Source organism: Mastigoproctus giganteus, chromosome 3 (genome assembly GCF_048544385.1).
Source record: "Mastigoproctus giganteus isolate SK-2022 chromosome 3, ASM4854438v1, whole genome shotgun sequence".
NCBI lineage: Eukaryota > Metazoa > Arthropoda > Arachnida > Uropygi > Thelyphonidae > Mastigoproctus > Mastigoproctus giganteus.
Genome location: NC_143577.1, coordinates 250,398,117 through 250,420,615, shown reverse-complemented (window position 1 = coordinate 250,420,615; position 22,499 = coordinate 250,398,117). Strand labels below are relative to the sequence as shown.

At 34.6% G+C, this 22,499-nt stretch overlaps 1 protein-coding gene across 1 annotated transcript in view; it reads right to left on the bottom strand.

The window, feature by feature from the left end:
• LOC150089024 (zinc finger CCHC domain-containing protein 8 homolog) overlaps positions 1-22,499 on the bottom strand; it is a 94,275-nt gene that overhangs the window by 42,853 nt on the left and 28,923 nt on the right. Inside the window, exons 5-8 of the mRNA XM_090369779.1 lie at positions 20,423-20,500; positions 10,211-10,333; positions 10,042-10,095; positions 8,157-8,305 (exon numbers count right to left, since the gene is read on the bottom strand). Coding sequence (XP_090225905.1) covers positions 8,157-8,305; positions 10,042-10,095; positions 10,211-10,333; positions 20,423-20,500 — 404 coding nt within the window. The remainder of the gene's footprint in view (positions 1-8,156; positions 8,306-10,041; positions 10,096-10,210; positions 10,334-20,422; positions 20,501-22,499) is intronic.

The window sequence follows — 22,499 nt, the reverse complement described above, 5'->3', positions numbered from 1 at the left end:
ACTGGAAATATAGTAGGGTCCAAACATGCTACCACATAATAAGGATTATAGCAATAAATCAGAGTGGCCACTCCTCAGTGCCATAAAACTAAAAAGAGGCATTAAATAACTCAGATATGTCTCTTTTGTTACAATAATAAATTCGACTGGGAAAGGTACAGAGTGGGATGTTGGACAATTTCGTTGATTTTGAAGCTATTTTACATTTTTTAACACTGTTTTTACATTTTTATAAAAATGTAACGTGATAGAAACTTTTTACTGTCATATTTGTAATCAGCACATACAAATTAACAAAAAATGCTTACTTTCACCCATGTTAGGAAAACCTTGTTAACCAATGTAATTTGTTATATTTAAAGTTTCCTTCTGCACTTGTCACTTCCCCAACCAAGAACCTCTCTGCATCAATTCTTTCTTTTTTCATAATAGATTTTGGTAGGTTCTCATACTGAAATTGATAGAAATTATATGGCAAAACATCATTTGCTTTATATATTTCTTTATCTTCAATGATACTCAGAAGCACTGGAAACAAAAAAAATTTTGAATCTGAAAATGATGCACTGCCAGTTCAAATATGTCCTACCTCAGAATTTAAAGAATGCCATTTTCAGTGGGAAATATACACCATGTAATTAGATGGAGCAATAAAGTACTTCCTCACTGAACAAAAGAACAGAATCTTCTCTTGTTTTCAATGTCGTTGGTAGAAGTCACTCCCAAAATTAGAAGTGGACGATTTAACTGCTCTTCAACATATCAAAGGTTGATGACCATAGTAACTGGATGTGTGGCACATTTGATTGAAAATAATGTTCATCTTTTCTTTGAGAAGTTCATTAATTTGTCTTTCTTCAAACTCCTTTTGGATCATGAACTGGATTTGGACACGAGCCAATGCCACTAGTACAGTTTGTTGCACTTTTCAATTTGGTAACTTTGATAAGTGCTCATATGACTTCTTCACCACTTCTAACCTCATCTTTAAATAATATGTCAGAGTTTGCCATTTTTCTATCTAGTTACACATTTACCCAGAGAGAGAGTCTCATACACATAAGCTTAAAAATCTTTTTCACTTGCAGCATATATTAATTAATGCTGTTTCAATCTGTCATTCCTTTCAGCACTTCTTTCTTTCTATAGATAGTAAGTAAATGTCCACCAGATACTCATCCACATTCAGAAGAAGGTGCACAGCTACCTTTTCAGCACACAGATTAACCAGGTGACTAAACTTATTACCACCAAATACTGAAGATAAATAGAAAGTGATTAAGGGTAAACTCCAGAATATATTTTTTTTTAATAAAAAAAAAAACAGTACTGGACACTATCACTTCACTTTGAAATGATTGGGGAGAAAAAATGATCCTGATCTCAAATACCATGTACACATATTTTTACATTTTTTTTCTTTTCTATGCATTGCACACTGTTATTTTCCTTATTTGTTTTCAAATGTCTAATTACTTTGCATTTTTTGCACTTCAAATTGAAAATCACACCGGCATACAGTAAACAAACCAAAGGTCTTACCTTTTCCAGATACAAGTAAAATAAAAAAAGGGCAAAGATAAAGAAAGCCAACACAAGAACCACGGCAAACTATGGGAAACTTACTGGACAGTTAGTTATTTGGTTTTTAGGAGCATTAGCAACTAAGGCCATATTGCTCCGGGATATGCGGTGGTCATTCCCGGACCTTTCCGCATCCTCCGTATTTGGTGGTGCCAGGCTCGAACCCCAGTCTAGTGCACGTGCAAGAAGCGTGTGCTACGCACTGCTGCTCCCTCCCACCTGGCTATGGAGGCACCACTTACTGGACAACTGGTTTACCGCTACCACAGTGTCTCCCTGCATTCTTGGTAAACAGACAGTACGCGTTATCAGTATCAGCAGCAGAAGTCGAGAATGATATATTAATTGACACGTTATTGTCTGTCACACCTACGTGTGACAGACAATAGCGTTAAGTGATTCATTGACGTTATGATACGTATATAAAGAATTATTTTTTTCCCTATTATTTCCTAACCTAACCTTTAAGGTCGGGTTATGAAATATAACAAAAAATAAAGAAACCTTTTCTTTTTGACGTGAATACGTCTTTAAGTTCGGTCCGGTATAAGGGGGGTCTCTACGAAAACTCTAGCGACCGAAAAAATGGCAAGATTTGTCGTGCTTATATCTCGTAAACTATAAATGATAATCTAAAGATTTAAATTTTGTTGGATACAGAGTTTATGTCAGTATCTAAAATGGTGGGCAGTGAGGGGGTGCAGCAGTGGAGGGTAGCGCTTGCACATGAACACTGAAAATGGCGACACCACAAGGCATTTGGGCAGTGTAACTTTGGATTGTGAAGAGATAGGACGTTGAAATTGGTGTCAATTTGTAGAGAATAACAGGATCTACAATATTATTTAGCAATAATAACTAAAATAAATTTTTAAAGTTATAAGTCGATAAGCGTGCTGAGTTGAAGAAAATTTTCATAATGTCGAAAAAATTGCAACGGAAATATGAACAGAAATGTAAGAAACGTATATCATTGGAAAGAAAAATTCAAAGTTCAACGTGAGTTCAACTTGAAGTACATTTCTACATCGCCCACTACTCTGGGCAACACTTGTATAGCTTTAACCTTTGTAAGAAACATCGATGTAAATACTATGCCATATGTATCTTACTATCATCGGCCTTTGATAAATAAAATTATACTTCATTTATAACCACCAAGACTTTATTCATTTACATCTTACCCTTCCTCTAATAACACAAAGATGGATTCACGCCTTAAACGATTGCGGTTGTGTCCCCGTACACAACCCACCCCAATTTTTTTCCCTAACCTGACCTTAACGGATAGGTTAGGAAACCTAACCTTAAAAAAGTACAAAGAAATCGGTAAGGTTTTTTTTTTTAATAGCGAAAACACTCATGAATCCCAATAATCTGCTTTTAATAATGAACAAAAACTAATCATTACAATACAACACAGAGGTCTTGGTGGTAATATTTCATTTCATGCATTCCACATAGTTCATGCAAAATAGACCTGATAACTAATTCATAAACTAGAGATGAATAGCAAAATTCTAAACAAAGATTCAAAGAACTGGTTTAAAAATTTTGAATTTAATAGCCAAGCTGTAGTTTACCACATTTTTTTGTGAAAAAACAAAGAAAACTATGTCAGGACAATGAGCAAGAAAATTGGTCAAAAAAGTGGTAGGATGGTCCCTAAAATCCTAAACTTGAAAAATGAACAAAAAAAATTTTTTTTTTAAACATTATTAAATCTTTTATGTAGCATTTTAAGAAAAATAAGTTTCTCTCCTCTGCTGCTGCTGCCCGACCATTTAACTACCAGAGAGCAGTGATCATTTGGAAAGCTGCTTCCTGACAACCATCCCTGCCACAAGGAGATGGGACAACCACATGGTGCTCATTCCTGGTAGCTTTCCCCTACTTGAGTGCAGGAGGCCAGCCCATTAAATTTTAAATAAGGAAAGGAAGAAAGGACATAGGAAGAGAAGGTTCAGACAGATGGGGGTCAGATGTAGAAGACAATCCCCACACTGAAGGAAGACAAGAGGCTACTAAAATAAGAATAAGTTGTGGTCATTAGAAGACTATACCATCCTGGACAAGTTTAGGATCTGTAGGGTTAATCCTACATCTTTGGAGAGAGAGTTGGGTTGTCCATGATGTTGGCATTATCCCACCCTATACACATCCATGGTTACCCGTGTTGGATTGCCAGCAAGTGATATTCTGCACTGGAAAGCCTTATTAGTGCAATGAGAAAAATCAGCAGAATAATTGCACATACCAGTTATTTTAAAGAAAGTGGCAAGGAGATGTATCAAACCATTAAGGTTAATTATAATAATTCAAGGATGATTCTCTTGGACTACCAATCCAAATGCACTGTAGAGTAATTTTATCAATTCTTATGTTTAAATGGTAAAGGTTTTTACTTTTCTTCACTTGCCACATTACTAATCCATATGCATGCTATTGCTAGAAACTATTAAAAAATAATAAACTAATGTTTGAAAGTCATAAATAATAACCCTTAATTGATGAATGGATAATCCTTAAAAGTAAATAATAAATTGTTTCTCTTTTAAGCACAAGAAAGTTTGATATTATCACCTTCAAAATAAAGTGGGAACTGTGTTTGTTGCTGTAATGTACTGATTGTCACAAAGTGCCTCCTTAAGCAGGATTTGGACAAAAAAAGTAATGAGAAAAAACAGCTATTGGGTGAGTATAATTATAAATAAAAAATATAGAAGAAGAATCATGTAAATACCAGGAATCTGTGTGCTTCTAAATATAGGTTTAAGGAAGCTGAAAATATATATTGGTTTAGTAGAGTTCATTTTCTGGTAAAAGTGCTATAAACACTGTTTTATATGCTTTGTTCAAAGCAATGAATAATTTTAATTAAAAGCCAAGAAATGATGACACATTTATTATAAAGAAGAAACAGGTCAGAGTTATACATATAAAATTACATGCAAACAATTTGCATTACTGCTACAGCAATTCATTCTTAAAGGCTGATTCAAAAAAGTAGCATTAAAGATAAGTTTGTTTGTTATTTGGTTTTTAGGAGCATTAGCAACTAAGGCCATATTGCTCTGTGGATATGCGGTGGTCATTCCCTGACCTTTCCGCATCCTGTGTATTTGGTGGTCACGGGCTCGAACCCCGGTCTAATCAAGAAGTGTGTGCTACGCACTGCTGCTCCTGCCCACCTGGCTACAGAGGCGCCGTTAAAGATAAGTAAAAGAAAGAAAAGTGGCATAAAAGAATTTTTTGTTACTTAATTTTGAATGCACATCCTTGTTATGAAATAAGTAATGTTAAAGAAATTACTGCAATTATAGTTTGAGAGTAATCTACAAAAAAGAAAAGACATAGCAACCTGTAGAACAAATCTGAAAGTAATGAATGTCCTGGTAAACTTTCAAATAGCCCACGTGTGAAAGACAAGAATGGCTATATATTTAGAATATAATTATACTTCTTTATTTGGTTACAATATTCGCTTGTTTGTCAGTTAGTTATTGATTAGTATATAAAACATGACTTAATCATTACCATCTCATTAAGGAAATTTTTTACTTGAACCTGTCCCTGAGGAGAGACTAGTCCTGCAAGTCTACAAAGCTTTTATTTTATGCTCCATTTGTTTAAGGTTTTAATTTAGAAGTAGCAACAGAAAACCAAAAGGGGAAAAACTTCACTTATATACATATATACATGGGCAACATACACCATAAAGATGGTTCAAAAAACAAACCTGATAACTACAAACAATCAGTATGACTTGCGGTAGAGAAAATCATGAAAGCAGCGATTAAGAATATAATACAGAATTATCTAGACAGGAATGGTTTTCTCAAGGGAACGAAGCATGGTTTTGTAAAGAGAAAATCTTGTTTAACTAATCTGATATGCTGTTGTAGTAGGGTTTTAGGAGCATCAGCAACTAAGGCCATATTGCTCTATGTATATTGTCTGTAAATTGTGTGTTCTGAGGTCAATTTTTTTGCTGGACAAAAAAAAACCAAGTTTCTGGCAGTAAAAACCATGCTACCCTTACCTGAGACTAACTAGTTCAGCCACATTATGAAAAAGGCACGTAAAAATTCCTCACATCATCAACAGGACTCGAACTCAGGTCTTTTCCACTCTATGTGGGAGAGGATGGCGATCCTACCAACTGTGCAACCCATGAGAACAACTAACTGATAAATTACCATGACAGCATCAGTCATAAGTTGTAAAAAAAACTCCGACATTATTTATATGGACTTTAATAAAGCATTTGATTTAATCTTGCAGGAGCGATTACTATATATGCTTTCTTGGAACTCAGCAGGAAGAGCTGCATGGACGAATGTCAAGTGTTGTTCCATGTGTTTATATCAGTTAAAATAAACAAGTACTGTATTGCAAGTTAAAGATTATAATACGTGATCAAAGTTATTTCTCTTTCTTATCTATAAGCTGCTTTTATCTCCATAATGTTAGTTTAAATTTTCTATTGTAAACAGTTTATATCACATTAAAGTCAATATTGCACTTTCTTTTAATTCCTTATCTTTAAGTTAAACTGCAAAATCACAACTTGCAGTATTCAAAATTATATTATGCACAAATCTTTTTTTTTTTTTTTTTTTTTTAAATAAGAACCAATTCATGTTTATAGATTATATTACAGTGGAAAATAAGCAGACGCTGCATTTAATGTGTATAATTTAATGTTGTAATTTAATGTTCTTATTTATCTGAGAGAGAAAGGGAGGGTGGGACTGATAGAGAAATTAAAATCAAGATAACGACTCTCATCTCCTTCTCACAAATATGTTAAGTAATTTTTCCTCATATACCAGGCAACTATATCATTCAAAATATAAATATCACTCTACCACCAAGTTATAGCAAGCATCCCACACATTAATATTTGGGATGTTTTATTAATATGAGATATAATTAATGAAAATTTAGCAATAACAAACTATCCTCATCTAACAAGTATTGTGAGGACATTAAATGAAAAAACATCTTCATCTAGTTATGCCAATAACCCTCTGTAAAACATTTTCTAAAAGTTTTAGGTATGTGGAGCCTTGAATCTTGCTCCACTCCTCCCATAAAGTGATGGCAGAGGTTCCCAAACTTTTATGCCTGCCCCCCCTTAATTTCATGTGCTCACCCCATCTTCAAGAACAAAATGCAACTACACAGATCTGATTTAGCTATGCATATACATACTTTTATGAATTAATATATACTTCAATACATTTAATCTGAAAGACTGAAATAAAATATGTCTCTGGATTAATGGAATGATTTGTCCATGTTTCATTAAAAAATGCTTCATAAAAACAATACGTGTCTCCCAAAAAAACCAAGTGCACCCCACGGGGATGGGCCTCACATTTTGGGAACCTTGGAGCTATGGCTAGTTGCTCGAACTAGGACACCTTGTTCCAATTATTGTTCCAAAACATCCTGAGGGTGTTTGAATGGACTGAAATCTGGATTCTAGACTAAAATCGGTAAGCCTGAAATCAATATAACAATGATTCTCCTGAGATCCTGACAGAACATTATGCTGAAAATACAACCCCTGTTCAAAGAATTTCCACAATGCAGATAAGGAACAACAATAATGTTATCAGAATGTCATGATAGACAGTTGCATTCATGGTTTCACTGACCATGTGGGTCAAGTCCAAACTACAGTATAATAGGCCCATGTGAAATTGCTGTATCACCACCAAAACTTTGCTATTCTGTGCAATACAACCTGTGAAATTACTCTTTGGGCATATGATACACCCATGCATATACATATGATGCATAGAATAACATGATTTATCACACCCACATCAGATTCTGCAACTGCTGTAACTAAATGCTTCCATTCTCTGCAGTGATGTACATTTTGAGAGATAGATTTGATTTACAAGCAGCTGAAAGGCCATGGTAACCCACCTCTACAAAGTGTATTTCTAATAGTTGTTCTCTCTCTCTCTACACTTACCACAATTCTGTAAACTCTGTCTAGAGTCAACTCATTAAGGCAGCTTTGTGATCCCAGCCTCCCCCTCTCCCCCCTTTCTCTCTCTCTCAACTGTTGACAGACATGCTCTGGGGTAAGTTAATGGTGATTCAACTGGCTTAGAAGGCAAATCATCAACTCATCCTATTATGTTCCATCTACTTGTCGTCAACTGTATGCATTTTTATGTCCGACTTTTAAATGTGGTTACACAGCAAAAAGATTATTATCTATCTAATATGTGACCACCAGAATTAACCATTACTTACCAAAGGGTAAGGTGTCCAATCATGTACAGAAGTTGGAGAGTAGTGTATTTATACCATTATTTTTTATTAATGTAATTTATTTCAAAATTATTTCCTTACTAGGTAAATTTTTTTTCTCAGTCAGTGTTCTTCACTATTATTAATATTTTAAATGCAGCTATCCAAAAAAGGAGGTCAGCATATAAAAAAAAAAAAAAAAAAATTCTGAAAAATATCTTTGAAATGATATCTTTCAGAATAACAGACCAAATAAAAAAAGTCCAAACAACTTGGAAACAATAACATAACGTTACCTTTTCCTTCAGAATCATATACAGTGATTCCTGAACTTTCTACTTCTGCTTCTTTCATCCAACCTGGAGGATAGCCTAATATTCTCATATTATAAATGTATAATGGGACTTGATGTGGCTTTAAATTGAGTGCTTCTCGAAGGGCATTACTAAGAATGAGAATAAGAACATCATGCTTACTTAGTAAAAATTGTTCAAACTGTTTACTAATGTCAAGGAAAGTACAGAAATGGTTGGAAAATTAAATAGCCAGGTAGAAAGTGATAAATCAACTACAGAGATAATTTAGGAAAATCTAAAGAGAAAGATAAATTTTGCACAAGCCATGCATTCTTAATTACAAACACATTACTTCAGTATAAAGACAGCCACAAGTTTGTGTGGAAGGAGCAGAGCCAAAACAAGGAAAATATAACTGACTATATTATAACAGAAAAGAATCTTAAACAACTAGATGAAAATACAAAGCTATACAGACACTTGTTCTTGTTAGTCAAAGGCTGCTATTAAATAAATCATAACTGCCAAATACATTGCAGTGAATGTATTAATTTTTCGGGGGTGTGCTTTACTTATTTTAACAACAGCTAACTTATTTTTCTAATTTTTATGTAACTGTGCGATATCAAATAAAGAATAAAAATTTTTCGCATAGTATTCCTTAAATAATTCTAAATATGTTGCCTATGTGCTGTCATACAAATCATATATTGCCAGTAACAATTAAAGTTTGCTTTTTTACCTTGGTTGGCCTTCTTATGAACAGTACTATATAAATATTGAAGCTATGGCAAAGACAATTTATCCTTTTTTTTTTTTTTTTTTAATATATTGCCAATAGTTTAGTCACTAACAAACTCCCTAATTAAAGCTGACATTTCAGCACCTTTCTATGTTTACTGAATGGCTCAAGTTTTTGTTCAGTAGAGACAACAACCTTTTTCCATTTTAACGTGATAAACACAGATACAAATTAAAACTGAAAAGAATGTTGCAATTAACTGTACAGTAGTAAACTGAAAGATTACTGAAATATGTCTAGAGTGAGTGAGTTAGTGGGTGGACTGCAAGGTTTCGGATGCAGTTTCTGAGAAATTTCAAGGTCTACAAATTCTTGTCTACAGAAAAATTATAATGTAATCAAAACATCTGCAGTGGATTCCATGTGTTAATTCTTGTCATCTGACTCAGACTAATTTAGATTTTAATCTGCTGTTCCATAACTGAGTGTCTACTGTATGGTGTTTTATCAATATTTCCAACTTATGCTAAGATATATGAATGCTGAATCTTCGAAAAATGATACACTGAAAATAGCAACTTATCTTCAGAGCAATCAGAGTATTTGCTGTGAAAAGCCCTCCAGCAACCACTTCATAATATTAACCATTCTTCATATTCCTCCAGTCTCTAATATAACTTTCACTAATGTCATACTTTTTTATCCATGGTACAATTTCAAATTTCTTGACTTTCTTCCATGATTCTCAGTTTTTTGCACCCAGTAAAAGAATGCTTTCACTTTGTCCCATTCATTTTCTGACTCATGCATTTAATCTGTAGCTGTATATACAAATCAGTCAGCTAAATATAGCTAAAAAATATAGCTAAATCAGTCAAAGCAAAAGAACAATTCATTTCTCATTTTCATTTATGCTTCATCAAACAACAGCTGGAAATAATTTAACTGAAAAAACCAATCCACAAGGAATCTATCATTGGAATTTGTGGATATGAAACCAATAAAATTTATAGCAATAAAAATCATGACAACATCTAACAATCCATAAATTATATAATTTAGCTAGTATTTGTGCAACTAAAGATGTGGCATTTGGTTTAAAACTATTTCTCATAATAGATCAACTGCAATTAAAATTTTTACCTGATATATCCAGGTGCTCCACGCTTGGAACGATCTTCATCTTCATGGTAACGGCTAATTAAAAAAAAAACAAAATAACTATACCACTTTGCCATATAAGACCAGATTACAAGACCATTAATACAAAGAACATTTGGTAATCGTTAAAAGATATAAAAAATAAACAAACTTGGAACGTTGAATGGCCATCAATTGTTTGCGGTTCTGAGCAATCCTTTGTCTGTCCAATTTCTCTGGGCATTTCTGCATATGATGGGGTCCAAGACAGTTAAAACAAGTCAAGGCTTGAATTCTGAAAATAAACCAAAACAAAATGTTAATATCTGTATTCTCCCCCCCCTACCCTTGAGAAACTGCAAGAAAAGCACCCCACAATAGTTAATAATCAATAGTTTAGTTCCAAAATATTGATCTTAGAAAATATAATAAAACTTAACTTAATGAACAGGAGTAAATGTAATTATCAAAAAGAACTAAGTATTACTGCAATAATTTTTAGTATTCAAAGCAGTGTAATAACTAAATCACAGAAATTATGTTATTGAAATGACAACTTAGCAACACTGCCTAAAAAAAAAAATAAAATACAGGGTATCCCATAAGTCTGGAATCAGGGAAAAATAAAAAATGGCAATACAAAGACATTTATTCACAGAACATGCTCAGAGTGTGTGTGTGTGTGTGTGGTTCCTAATACACAAATCCAGATGAAATACCCAGTCAGCAAGCATACGGTGAATGAAGTCAGGAGTAATGATGTTGTGAGATCCAGGCTTCTCACTGGCCATTCCACAGGCCCTCAAAGTTCAATCCAAATACCTGGAAACTGTTGATACAGAAACTCTTACATGGCTGCTGTAATGTGCAGAGCACCACCTTGCTGGAACCATGTTAGAAAAATCTCCAACCTCTTTCTAGATACTGGGAAATGCTTCCTCATTGAACATAAATAAATAGGCATCTGCAGAGACATTTCTGTGAAAAAAGAAGGGGTCTATGATGTGGTCTTTCCATGTGCTACACAATACCATTAAAACCTTGTTTCCTCAGAGTAAACTAGTGAGAGTTGTTTTGAGACCAGTAGTGAGTTTCTGTTGATTTATTTACTGTTTCCATTAAAAACAGCCTCATCATTAAACAGAATTGTGGATGCAAAATTTGCATTTTAACCATATTGTTCCCTTGCCCATTCACAAAATTCCATCCATCAGTCTGGATCTTCTTCACTTAATTTCAGCAAGAGCTGAAGTTTGCATGGATGCCACTTGTGAGCCTTAAGGATGGCGGTGAATGCTGCTTTTTTGACACTCTTGTCTCAGTGGACAATCTTCAAAGAGATTTTTTCCATAAATGAGCAAGGATTGCAGACTGTGTCATTGTTGGCCCTTCTCGAAGGTCCACTGTATGGTTTATGGATCCTGTTTTCCTAAACTTCGAAACAAGTTTGCTAACACAGCTGTGCGTTATTGACTCATGGTCTGGATGCAGTCTGTTAAATTTTGTGGAGACCTCCCTCTGACTCCAATTTCCAATAACAAGAATTATCTGAACTCATTCTTCTTTATTCAAAGACATCTTGGGACTACAAAGATAAAAATATATGAATTAGTTATTTTTCCCTATGATTCCAGACTTATGGGACATCCTATATATATATATATATATATATATATATATATTATTATTATTAATAGCCATATGGTGCAAGGAAGCCTGAGGCTTATGCTGCACCAGGAAAAAAAAAAAAATTCCCGAGTTACCCCGAGAGATGTTATGTTGTTGTTATTTGGTTTTTAGGAGCATTAGCAACTAAGGCCATACATTGCTCCGGGATACGCGGTGGTCATTCCCTGACCTTTCTGCATCCTCAGTATTTGGTGGTGATGGGCTCGAACCCTGGTCTAATCAAGAAGCGTGTGCTACGCACTGCTGCTGCTCCTTCCCACCTGGCTACGGAAGCGCCCCTACCCCGAGAGAAGAGAGAGTCAAAAGTAGAAGGGAATCACCAAGAAAGAGAAAAATTATGATATCCAGCTCAGGACCCTGGGTGTGCCAAGCCCATACTCACCAGATGTGAGCCCCCGGGGTTATATATATATATATATATATATAGTATAATTATAATGATGAAAGTTTTTTTGTTAATACATATTTAGCCTATGACCAAATGGATGAATAAAAACAATACAGCTAGAAAACAAAACTAACTCAAGCGCATTTTTTTTGTGACAGACACATTCACATCTAGGTGACTAACCAGACAGATTTCCTTTGTTGTGTCATTCGTTAGATGTTTATCAAATAAGAAACAATGAGAAGGCTACAGCAAATTTTGAAAGTGAATGTCACTATTAAAATCAAGCAATTATATGAACAGGAATGCTAAACCAGATTCCTGGAAAAGGATTGTCACAGTTTTAGCAGAAGGTAAAGTTTCGATTTTTTTTTAATAAAAAACATGAAGTAGTAAGAGCTGCCCTTCAAAATAAATAGGCTGAATAATGGTAAATTAAACAGAAATACAGTTATAAATTACGAAAAGTAAACAAAAAAATAAGTGGGAAAACAGGAGGAATATAACCATATGCTACAGCCTTCAACAATGAGTTTAAGGTTTTTCTTTTTAGAAAAACTTGGGGGGGGAAAGGAATGTATGTCCCATACAGTTCTGTTTTCTAAGAAAAACCCCTAACTACACTGTTGAAGGACATGACGCTTCAACTATAATTATTTTTTTGATATACTTTACTTCATTTTAACTCTATTTCTGTTTAATTTACTACTATTTGACCTGTTTACTTTGAAGAGCAGCTACCACCCATTCAAGAAATATTTTGCATTAATTCATATTGAGTTATGTTCTTCCTCATACATATGATATATAGTCATGATTTAGTATTTAGTTCAGAACTGTCAGATCGTTGTTTTGTGTGAAATTGTTGGTAACATTTGGTTTTTTTTATTAGTCTTTTTTGGGAGGGGGGGAGAGCTTTCTATCCATTGGCCAACCAGCATACGACATGGTCGTGATAGCCGAAAGCTCATATATTTCTTCCTTTATTTGTACGCTCTGTGTATACTGTAATAAATTCTTAATGAATCCAGAGCGCGTAGGCCTGTTTCGTTATGTTTCTATCCATGTCTTCTGCAAACAGCTGGTTGTTGTCATTTATTGTTTTATGGAACATTGGCATCTAAGGCCATAATGTGACAAGTCAATCCAAACAGCTGGAAGACTTTTTCTTCAGTCAAACTATTTTTATCAATATCCATTTCACTAGCACTTTTGAGGCTGTTTCTTGATTGCATCCTTCCACACTTTTCATTAAAAGGGGCGGGGGAGGGGGGGATGTTTAAGCGATATTGAAATTGGTGCATTAATTGCTTGGCTATGCATTTATGGTGTGCTTGGTAGACATTTTACATAGTCATTTTACACCTGGGTATTGTTTGGACACATATGGGTTTGTGTAACCTGGCAAGGTAAGTTTTTTTTTTTCATCTTCTGATAAGTAATGCTATTTCCTGCTTCATTTTTTGGACCGTATTTTCATATTTCCAGAAGCCAGAGGTGCAATAATATGCCAGGTCTTTCTCACAGCTTCAGTATACTGACTGAATAGCTGTTAGTCTTGGCAAGTTATGTTGTGATGTTGGCCCAACATAGTTGAGTGGCCAACATTGGAAGGTAACAGTACCTATATCTCAGTTGGCTGTGGTTAAAATCCATGTGATCTTTACAATGAATAATATTCTTGTCCAATAACTAGATAAACTCCTCTGACCTACTTAGTTATGCTGGAGTATAAAAAAAAACATTACTGCTGGTTAGGTATGCATGGTCAGACACTGCAATGCAGACGTCCAACTTTAATAATTATTGGTTGCTGTGACATATTAAACATTACCACTAAGTTGTACGTGAGAGTGAGATTACTGTCCCGCCTAATGAAGTTCCTTCTTATCTAAATAACTCCCTGATCTTTTAGTTCTCCTAGCATTTTGTACTCTAACACCTCATGGAGGTATTAGAGTACTGGGACCAAAATGCTATTTTTATCCCTGTTTGAAATTACTTCTTTGGACAAATTTAAGGATTTTTGGAGAGATGCCTCAACTGGCAGTCCTACAAGAAAGTGAATGCTTCGAAGTTGCTTTAAGTGGTTTGGGTTGCTGGTCGCTATCAGTTCATCATCTGACCTACATTGTTTAACACTTCTGGGAACTCTGGAAACATTTTCCATTTCCTTTTAAATTTGGAACAGTGATATTTTTAGCCTATTGGAGTGTCACTATTTGAGTGAATTATGAGAAAAGTCTGTGGGAAAAGACTTTTCCCACAGTGAAAATGCAATGCACTTTCAATGTTTAGTTGTGAGTTAGTTGTGTCCATGACATTGTAACTGGATCTGAAAACCAAGTGGATTTCTAGGCTTTGAATCTTTTCACTTCATTTTGTTTTGGAAAAGAGAACTTTCCCCAATTGAGGTTATCAACTTCAGCACAGAGATGCAGGGGCAGTGCCATATTATGAATAAGCATGGTAAAAAGAATTAATAATCAAAATATATATATATATCAAAATATATATATATTTTGATTACTAATTCTACTGTGTGTGTGTATATATATATATATATATATATATATATATATATATATATATATATATACATATATATATACAGTGGAACTTCTCTATTACGAACTTTTATTTAACAAATTTCTCTATATTACGAATTTTTTTGCAAAAAATTGCACCTTGAAACGAAATTACATGTAAAATTAACCCCATATAGCGAAGTGTTAGTCTCTCTATAACGAATTTTTAAAAAAATTAGTAAAAGCATTTTTGAAGATTTTCAAGCATTTAGTGCTAAACAGCCACTCAAATATACGGCCCCCTTCCCTCCAAATTGCACATTAGCATCTGGAATTAATCATCTTTTTAGTGAATACTTGTGGCCACTGATGCCCGTAGGACGATCTTTGTTTCATTTTTGTTACAGTTATAAAACCAAATGAGTTTCTTAAAAGTGGTCATAAACTTTACAATAAATAGAGTAGATTTGTAAATTGATGTTGGCTCAGGGGAAAACGAAATTCGCTGCGGTAAACCTTTAGCGTGCTGCGGCGGCAATACATAGAATGCTACCATAGTCAGATTTTAGTAACGCTTACTGAGTGACATTCGCTTCTCACCTCAGCTGTACCATGTGACCTTCCTGTCAATCATTATATGATATGTCCATTCTCATCTAACTGGACTTCCAGTAGATGGTTTTCATGAATTTTTTTTTTTTTTAATTTCGTTCTTTTAGAACAATTTGTCATCAATCACATAGGCTATATGTGCTTGTATTTTTTTTTATGAAAAGTAACATACAGCATACGTTAAACATAAATTTTCTTTTGTGTAAATATGAATGAAAGTAGAATAAAAGAAATTCACAAAGTCATATATTTCTTCAAAGTGATTAATAGGAAAGATCACGTGATACTGTTGAATTGGCAAGTGAACGTCATTGAGTAGGCGGTACTAACAATTCACTATATGGCCATCGCACGAAGTTTGCGGTGTGTGTATCAGCAACAGGTGCAGTCAAGTAATTTTTACATTTGCGGAAACAATTTCGAAGAGAAAGTGTTTAAGTATTAATGATAAAGTAAAGATTCTTCATGATACTGACCAGGGTTTTAAGAAAAAAAAATGTTGCAGAGAAATATGGCATACCTGCAAGCAGCTTATCTACGATTTTAAAAAATCGAGAATCAATTTTAAATGCAACTGAAGGAGGAGCAGACAAGAAGTGAATTACTTTGTGTATATACGAAGTTGTTGATAAAGCTGTTCTAAAATAGTTGCAAATGATACGTGTAAAGAATATACCAATATCGGGTCCAATAATTAAGCAACAAGTTCTGAAATTTGCACAGTCCCTTGGACATACAGAATTTAATGCGAGCTAGATAAATTTAAGAAGCGCCACAGAATTGTGGAAAAGGTTATTTGTGGAGAAAGTGTTAATGTAAGTGAAGATTGCAACAGTTGGAGGAATAATACCTTAAAGAAGATTTTGGAAGAATATGAACCTGAGGATGTTTTTAATGCTGATGAAATGGATTTATTCTTTAAATGTTTACCGAACAGAACACTTGCTTTTAATGATGATAAAAGTTTTGGCGGAAAACAAAGCAAAGAAAGAATCACTGTGCTAGTTGGGACAAATATGACAGGAAGTGAAAAATTAAGACGTTGTTGTTGTTGTTGTTATTTGGTTTTTAGGAGCATTAGCAACTAAGGCCATATTGCTCCGGGAATATGTGGTGGTCATTCCCTGACCTTTCCGCATCCTCCGTATTTGGTGGTGATGGGCTCGAACCCCGGTCTAATCAAGAAGCGTGTGCTACGCACTTCTGCTCCTTCCCACCTGGCTTCGGAGGCACCCAATTAAGACTTTTAGTCATCGGAAAATCAAAAAACCCAAGATGCTTTAGAGGCACAAAATCTTTGGAAGTTGACTACACCATTAATAAAAAAGCATGGATGACAAGTGATATCTTTGAAGACTGGATATTAAAACTAGACAGGCGTATAACAAAAGAAAAAAGGAAAATTGTGTTGACAACTGATAACTGACAATATTCTTGATTTGATTATCAGTATGATTCTTCATGCATTAAGAATCTGCAGGTAAATGAACCACTAGGTGGCAGTGATCACAGTGTGCTGAAGTGGGATTTACTCAAAGAGGTAACTACCATTAGGGGTAAAGGGAAGGGTTATTGCTTTCGTAAAGGCGACTACGATGGACTGAGACAGTATTTAAATTCTATACAGTGGGATCAACTGATGATGTTACCAACAGCAAATTCAAAATGGGAAGCATTCAAAGAACTTATCTTGGAAGCTGTTACTAGGCTTTACATACCAACTAAGAAATATTGTTCAAGATTTAGGCCTAAGTGGATGTCAGATGAACTAATGAGACATATGGCAGAGAAGAAAAATTCATGGGATACATACAAATTAACACGTGACACAGAAGCCTATGATAGATACAAGTTGATCTGTAACCAAGTTACAAAGGAGGTTAGGCAGGCGAAGGCAGATTACGAGAAATCTTTGGCAAGGGATGCAAAGAAAAACAGCAAAGAGTTCTTTACTTATGTAAACTCTAGAAGGAAGGGGATGAATCATATTGGTCCACTTGATATCGATGGATCAACTGTTGATGATCCTGCTCAGGTAGCTAACAAACTAAATGAATATTTTGCATCAACATTCACACATGAGAAGTTATTCAGCGAGGGGAATGCCAGAGGTGTATTCAACTCTGGCAGTAAGCTAGAGAATCTTGTAATAACTGAGAGTAAAGTGGAGGAGAAATTGTTGAAGATAAATACAAGAAAGGCACCTAGGGTGGATGGGATCTATCCAGTTATATTAAAGGAGGCAGCAAAGGAAGTAAGCAAACCCTTAGCCATAATTATGAGAGCTTCCTTGGACTCACGGGAAGTACCCATGGACTAGAGATGTGCAAATGTGACCCCAATTCACAAAGGAGGATCAAAAGGCGACACAAGTAATTATAGACCTGTTAGTTTAACTTCTGTTCCCGGAAAATTAATGGAGGCACTAGTTAAAGAAGCACTGCAGGATCATCTAGACAAGACTTCACTTATAGCTCAGACACAGCATGGTTTTGTTAAGGGGAAGTCTTGCCTGACCAATTTGATTGGATACTATGATGCAGTCACAAAAGAACTGGATGCAGGGAATAACTTTGATATTATATACTTGGATCTTAGAAAGGCTTTTGATACTGTTGCACATGGAAGACTGCTGCACAAATTGGAGCAGTGTGGCATTGGAGGCAAATTGCTGCTATGGATAAAGGGGTGGTTGAGGGGGAGAAGACAGAGAGTGGTAATCAATGGACACTGCTCATCGTGGACTAATGTTATTAGGGAGTCCCTCAGGGTTCAGTATTGGGACCATTATTGTTTTCTGTATTTATAAATGATATTGATGATGGTATATCAAGCTTAATGTCCAAGTTTGCAGACGATATGAAGGTTGGCAGGGTTGTCAAGGACACTACTGACACTATGCTACTGCAACAGGATCTGGAAAGGTTGAGCAGATGGGCTGAGAGGTGGCAAATGAAGTTTAACATTGACAAATGTAAAGTACTACATATGGGAAACAGCAACCCCAGAGCAACGTATCAACTCGGTGGTACTACACTGACAGTGGCAGAGAATGAAAGGGACCTGGGGGTGGTTGTGCAGGCAGATATGAAGTTTTCTGAGCAGTGCAGACGGGCTGCAAGAGTAGCTCATGGTGTATTGTCGATGATATATAGGAATTTTTCTAGCAGGGATAAGGAGGTGATTATTCCCTTATATAAGGCAATGGTCAGGCCACATCTAGAGTACTGTATACAGGTCTGGAGGCCTCATTTCAAGAAGGATGTAGGGATGCTGGAACGAGTACAGAGAAGGGCAACAAGATTGGTGAATGGAACAAAGGGGTGCTCTTATGAAGAAAGGCTTAAGTTTTGCAAATTACAGTGTCTAGAGACCAGGCACCAGCGAGGTGATCTGATTTAGGTGTATAAAGCCTTGAATGGTTTGAGCATGCTCAATGCTGATGGGATTCTTCCTCTTGCTCAGAAAAATCACCTGAGAGGACATAAATTCAAATTGAGGAAAGACAGATGTAGGATAGACGTGAGGCAATTTGCCTTTAGCCAGCGGGTGGTTGGTTGGTGGAACAGACTTCCATCCCTTGTAGTGGAAGTTGATAGCCTAAATAAGTTTAAGGCTCAGCTGGACAGGTATTTCGAACGAACAGAGGGGTGAAGTGGAAGTGGTTATTTATTTATTTATTTATTTATTTTCTTATTTTATTTTTTTTTGGCTGATGCTGCATAAGCTTGCTTTCTTGCATCAAATGCCTCTACTAATGCTAACTGTCCGACACATCCTGCCAGTATTTCTGCCAAACTTAAAAGTGTGAAGTTGTTGTTTTTACCACCAAACGTAATGTCAAAACTCCAGCCAATGGACTAAGGTATTATTAAAAATTTTAAATTTCATTATCGAAAGAGAATAATAATGAAGATTGTCAATGCGTTATCATAAAATAGAAACTTGACCTTGAAACAATTAACCTTAGAGATTGCATCTCTGAACTGGCAAAAGTTTTGGACAAATGATGTCACTGAATACACTATTCAAAATTGTTTTTCAAAAGCGGGATTTGCATTGAATACAGAAGTCGAACCACAACTGGACGAACAAGATGAATTGCCCCTTTCACGACTGAAAAAAAACTTTTGGACATTATTAGAATCGTCCAGAAACATCGAAAATGAAATAACACTGGATAGTTATGTTTATGTAGATCAAGATCTGACTACAACAGAATATCCATATGTAGATGAAATACTGCTGAACAGTGTTACGCGACCATGATCACGAAGAAATTAACGATGACGCTGAAGACGCATCAGAACAACCCGTAGAAAAGCCAACTCGCGAAGAAATGATTAACGCTTTTAAAATGGTTTGTATGGGTCTACAGTTTTGTGAAAATGTTACTGATAATGTTTTTAATGCTCTGAACAAATGTGAGGTTTTCTTTGAGAATCAGACATTTTTTTAATTTACTGTGCAAACAAAAATTACAGATTTTTTTTAATTTGTGATACTTACCGGCAAAAATTATGTAAACGTTTTAAATAAGTGTTTTTGAAAAAAAATACATTAAATATAAATGTAGATTAATTTTCATTTTCTAATTAAATAACAATTTTTAATAAAAAGGATATTCTCTGTATAACGAAATTTCTCTATAAGTAATTTTTTCACTGGATTTATCGAATTCATTATAGGGAAGTTCGACTGTGTATATATATATATATATATATATATAAAGTTACTTTCCTTCCTGATGTAGCAAACTGTTTTTTCTTTTCTTTTTACTAAAGATTAGCTAATTGTGTATTAGCATAAGGCTTAAGCAAGGAAAAAAATTTTTAAATTCTTCAAAAAAGGTGTAAATTCAATGGAAAAGTCACTTTATTGTGAAATCACTTGGTATATGGGGTCCTCTCTTTTGAGAAATAAGCAGCTGAACATCATATGGTAATGTAGTGGATACTCCTCTGACCTTACATGATCACCTGGAGTATAAGCAAAAGCTGTTAACATATAGTGCAATGCAAAGATACTTGTGAAAGTAACACAGCTAGAGAGAGCATAAGAAAATCAATTAGGGACTGGAACTTGTCTCAGTCTAGGCAAGTAAATTAAAACTGTTAAGTACATACATTAATGGGATCTGAAAAACTTCAAAACATAAGATACTTACTCAGAAGCTATAGCATTCTTTAGTTCTTCTTTTCCCTGGAAAATTTCTTCAAGAACTTCACCATAATCATTATAATAACTTATTGGATTAAAGGTAAATAAAACATTGACATTCGATTTCTTTATTTTTTTATAAAACATAGATGGACACAGCATGCAAACTATACAAAGTGTGATCAATAAGTTCTGGGACTAATTTATTCTGAAGAAAAAAAAAAAAAAAAACACTAAAGGATGTTATCCTTTAGTGTTTTTTTTTTTTTTTTTTTTATGGTCAATCAAATTTAATCACTCCACAGTAGTCTACTTTTATTTAACACAGTGATTCCAATAGTCCTCTTATTAACTGAAACCTCTGTCATTCTTCTTGTGAAATGGCTTCATGTGGTACACTACTGTGATGCAATATCCACAAATCCAACTCAGATTTTTTAGGCTGCATTCAATGGACTGCAGCCTCTAAGACATTTCAGAATAGCCAAAGAAAATTCTTCTTCCATTCTCCATTACCATAAGTACAGAAAAGAATTTCTGTACTTATGATAATTAATGAAAGTATATAGTAGAAAACACTGAAATATTTTTTTGTATTTCAGTGTTGTAAAAAACAAGGACATGTGGAGTGCAAGACTAAAACCCTTAAAACTGAAATTGAGGATTTGGAGAGGCAAAAGCTGCCCTTGCAATTCTACACAAATGACGGCAAAAGATGAGTTGAAAAAGTAAGATCAAATTTTGTACGATGCATGGAGTAGCTTACCGGACACACATATAAATTTGAAAATATTTGCATTTGGACTTCTCTCAGTGTTTGGTTCAACATATTTCTGTGGGCAAATATATTCAAACATGAACTATATTAAAAATAAATCAAGAAACAATCTGAACAATGCATGTCTCTTAACATGTTTAAAGATGAAAATTACGGCATACTTGCCTAATGTTGAGAGACTCACTCAAGAGTTCAGCAGCAAGTCACATTAATTCATACCTAATTAGATGTTATGTTGTTTCAGTATTAATAAATACCATTTCAAAATTTAAATTTTTTTAATAGAACACCTTTCCACTCTATTGCATTTCTTAACCCCCCTCCTCCAGCTTGAGAGGAGGTGCGGCTCTTCAGATTCTCTTTTTTATTATTATTAGATCAAAAATGGCTCTTCACTCAAAAAAGGTTGCCGACCCCTGCTCTAGAGCATCTTAAGTGTTAATAGCATCCTTTAGTCCATTATAAATAATGTCATAAACAAGCAAAAACAATATGCTAATTATTAAGTGGTATTATGTAGTTAAATAGTACAACATTGGAATAGAATTTACATAGATAACAAGACATACCGTACATTGCTTTGACCATAATAGTTCCATCCATTTCTTCACATTTTTCACTAAATCCATCATTTCAGTTTTTTTCCTCAATTTTATTGAAATCTGAATTCCTAATAGTTTATTTACACAGGCCTTTCAATAGACTTATGAGATAAATTTTGCTTAAAAAACATTATTTATTTTCCTATACTTATTAAAAATGAATCATAATAAAAATGAACCTTAATTCAAGTAAACTGATAAGCTTCAATTCTGAAGTCTATGTAAGACTTTAGACAGACTTTAGGGATGAGTGGTGACTATTGTTTTAATGCTTCAAAATGAAAATAAAATGGTGACTACTGTTTTAATGCTGCAAAATGAAATAAAAACCACAAAATGTTATACACAGGGATGGTTTGAATTTAAAATGGTAGAGAAAGAAATGGGATTTAAGGATCATAATACAGGCAACATGAAGTTCTCTGTGCAGTGTTGGCAGCTAGCAAGCCCACAATGTCCTGTTGATGATTTATCAAACAACTGCATGTGGTTATAATTCCACTGTATAAGGCAATTGTGAGACCACACCTGGAATACTGTATTCAAGTACAGACAATCGTACTTAGGCATCCAAATGTTCTGTCCAAATACACCTTGTCCAAGTACAGTCAAGAACTCAATGTATTGTTTAGGTCACACCTAAAAAATACATTGAGGTTCTTGAAAAAAGTCCAAAAGACAGACAATCCATCTAGTGAGATTGG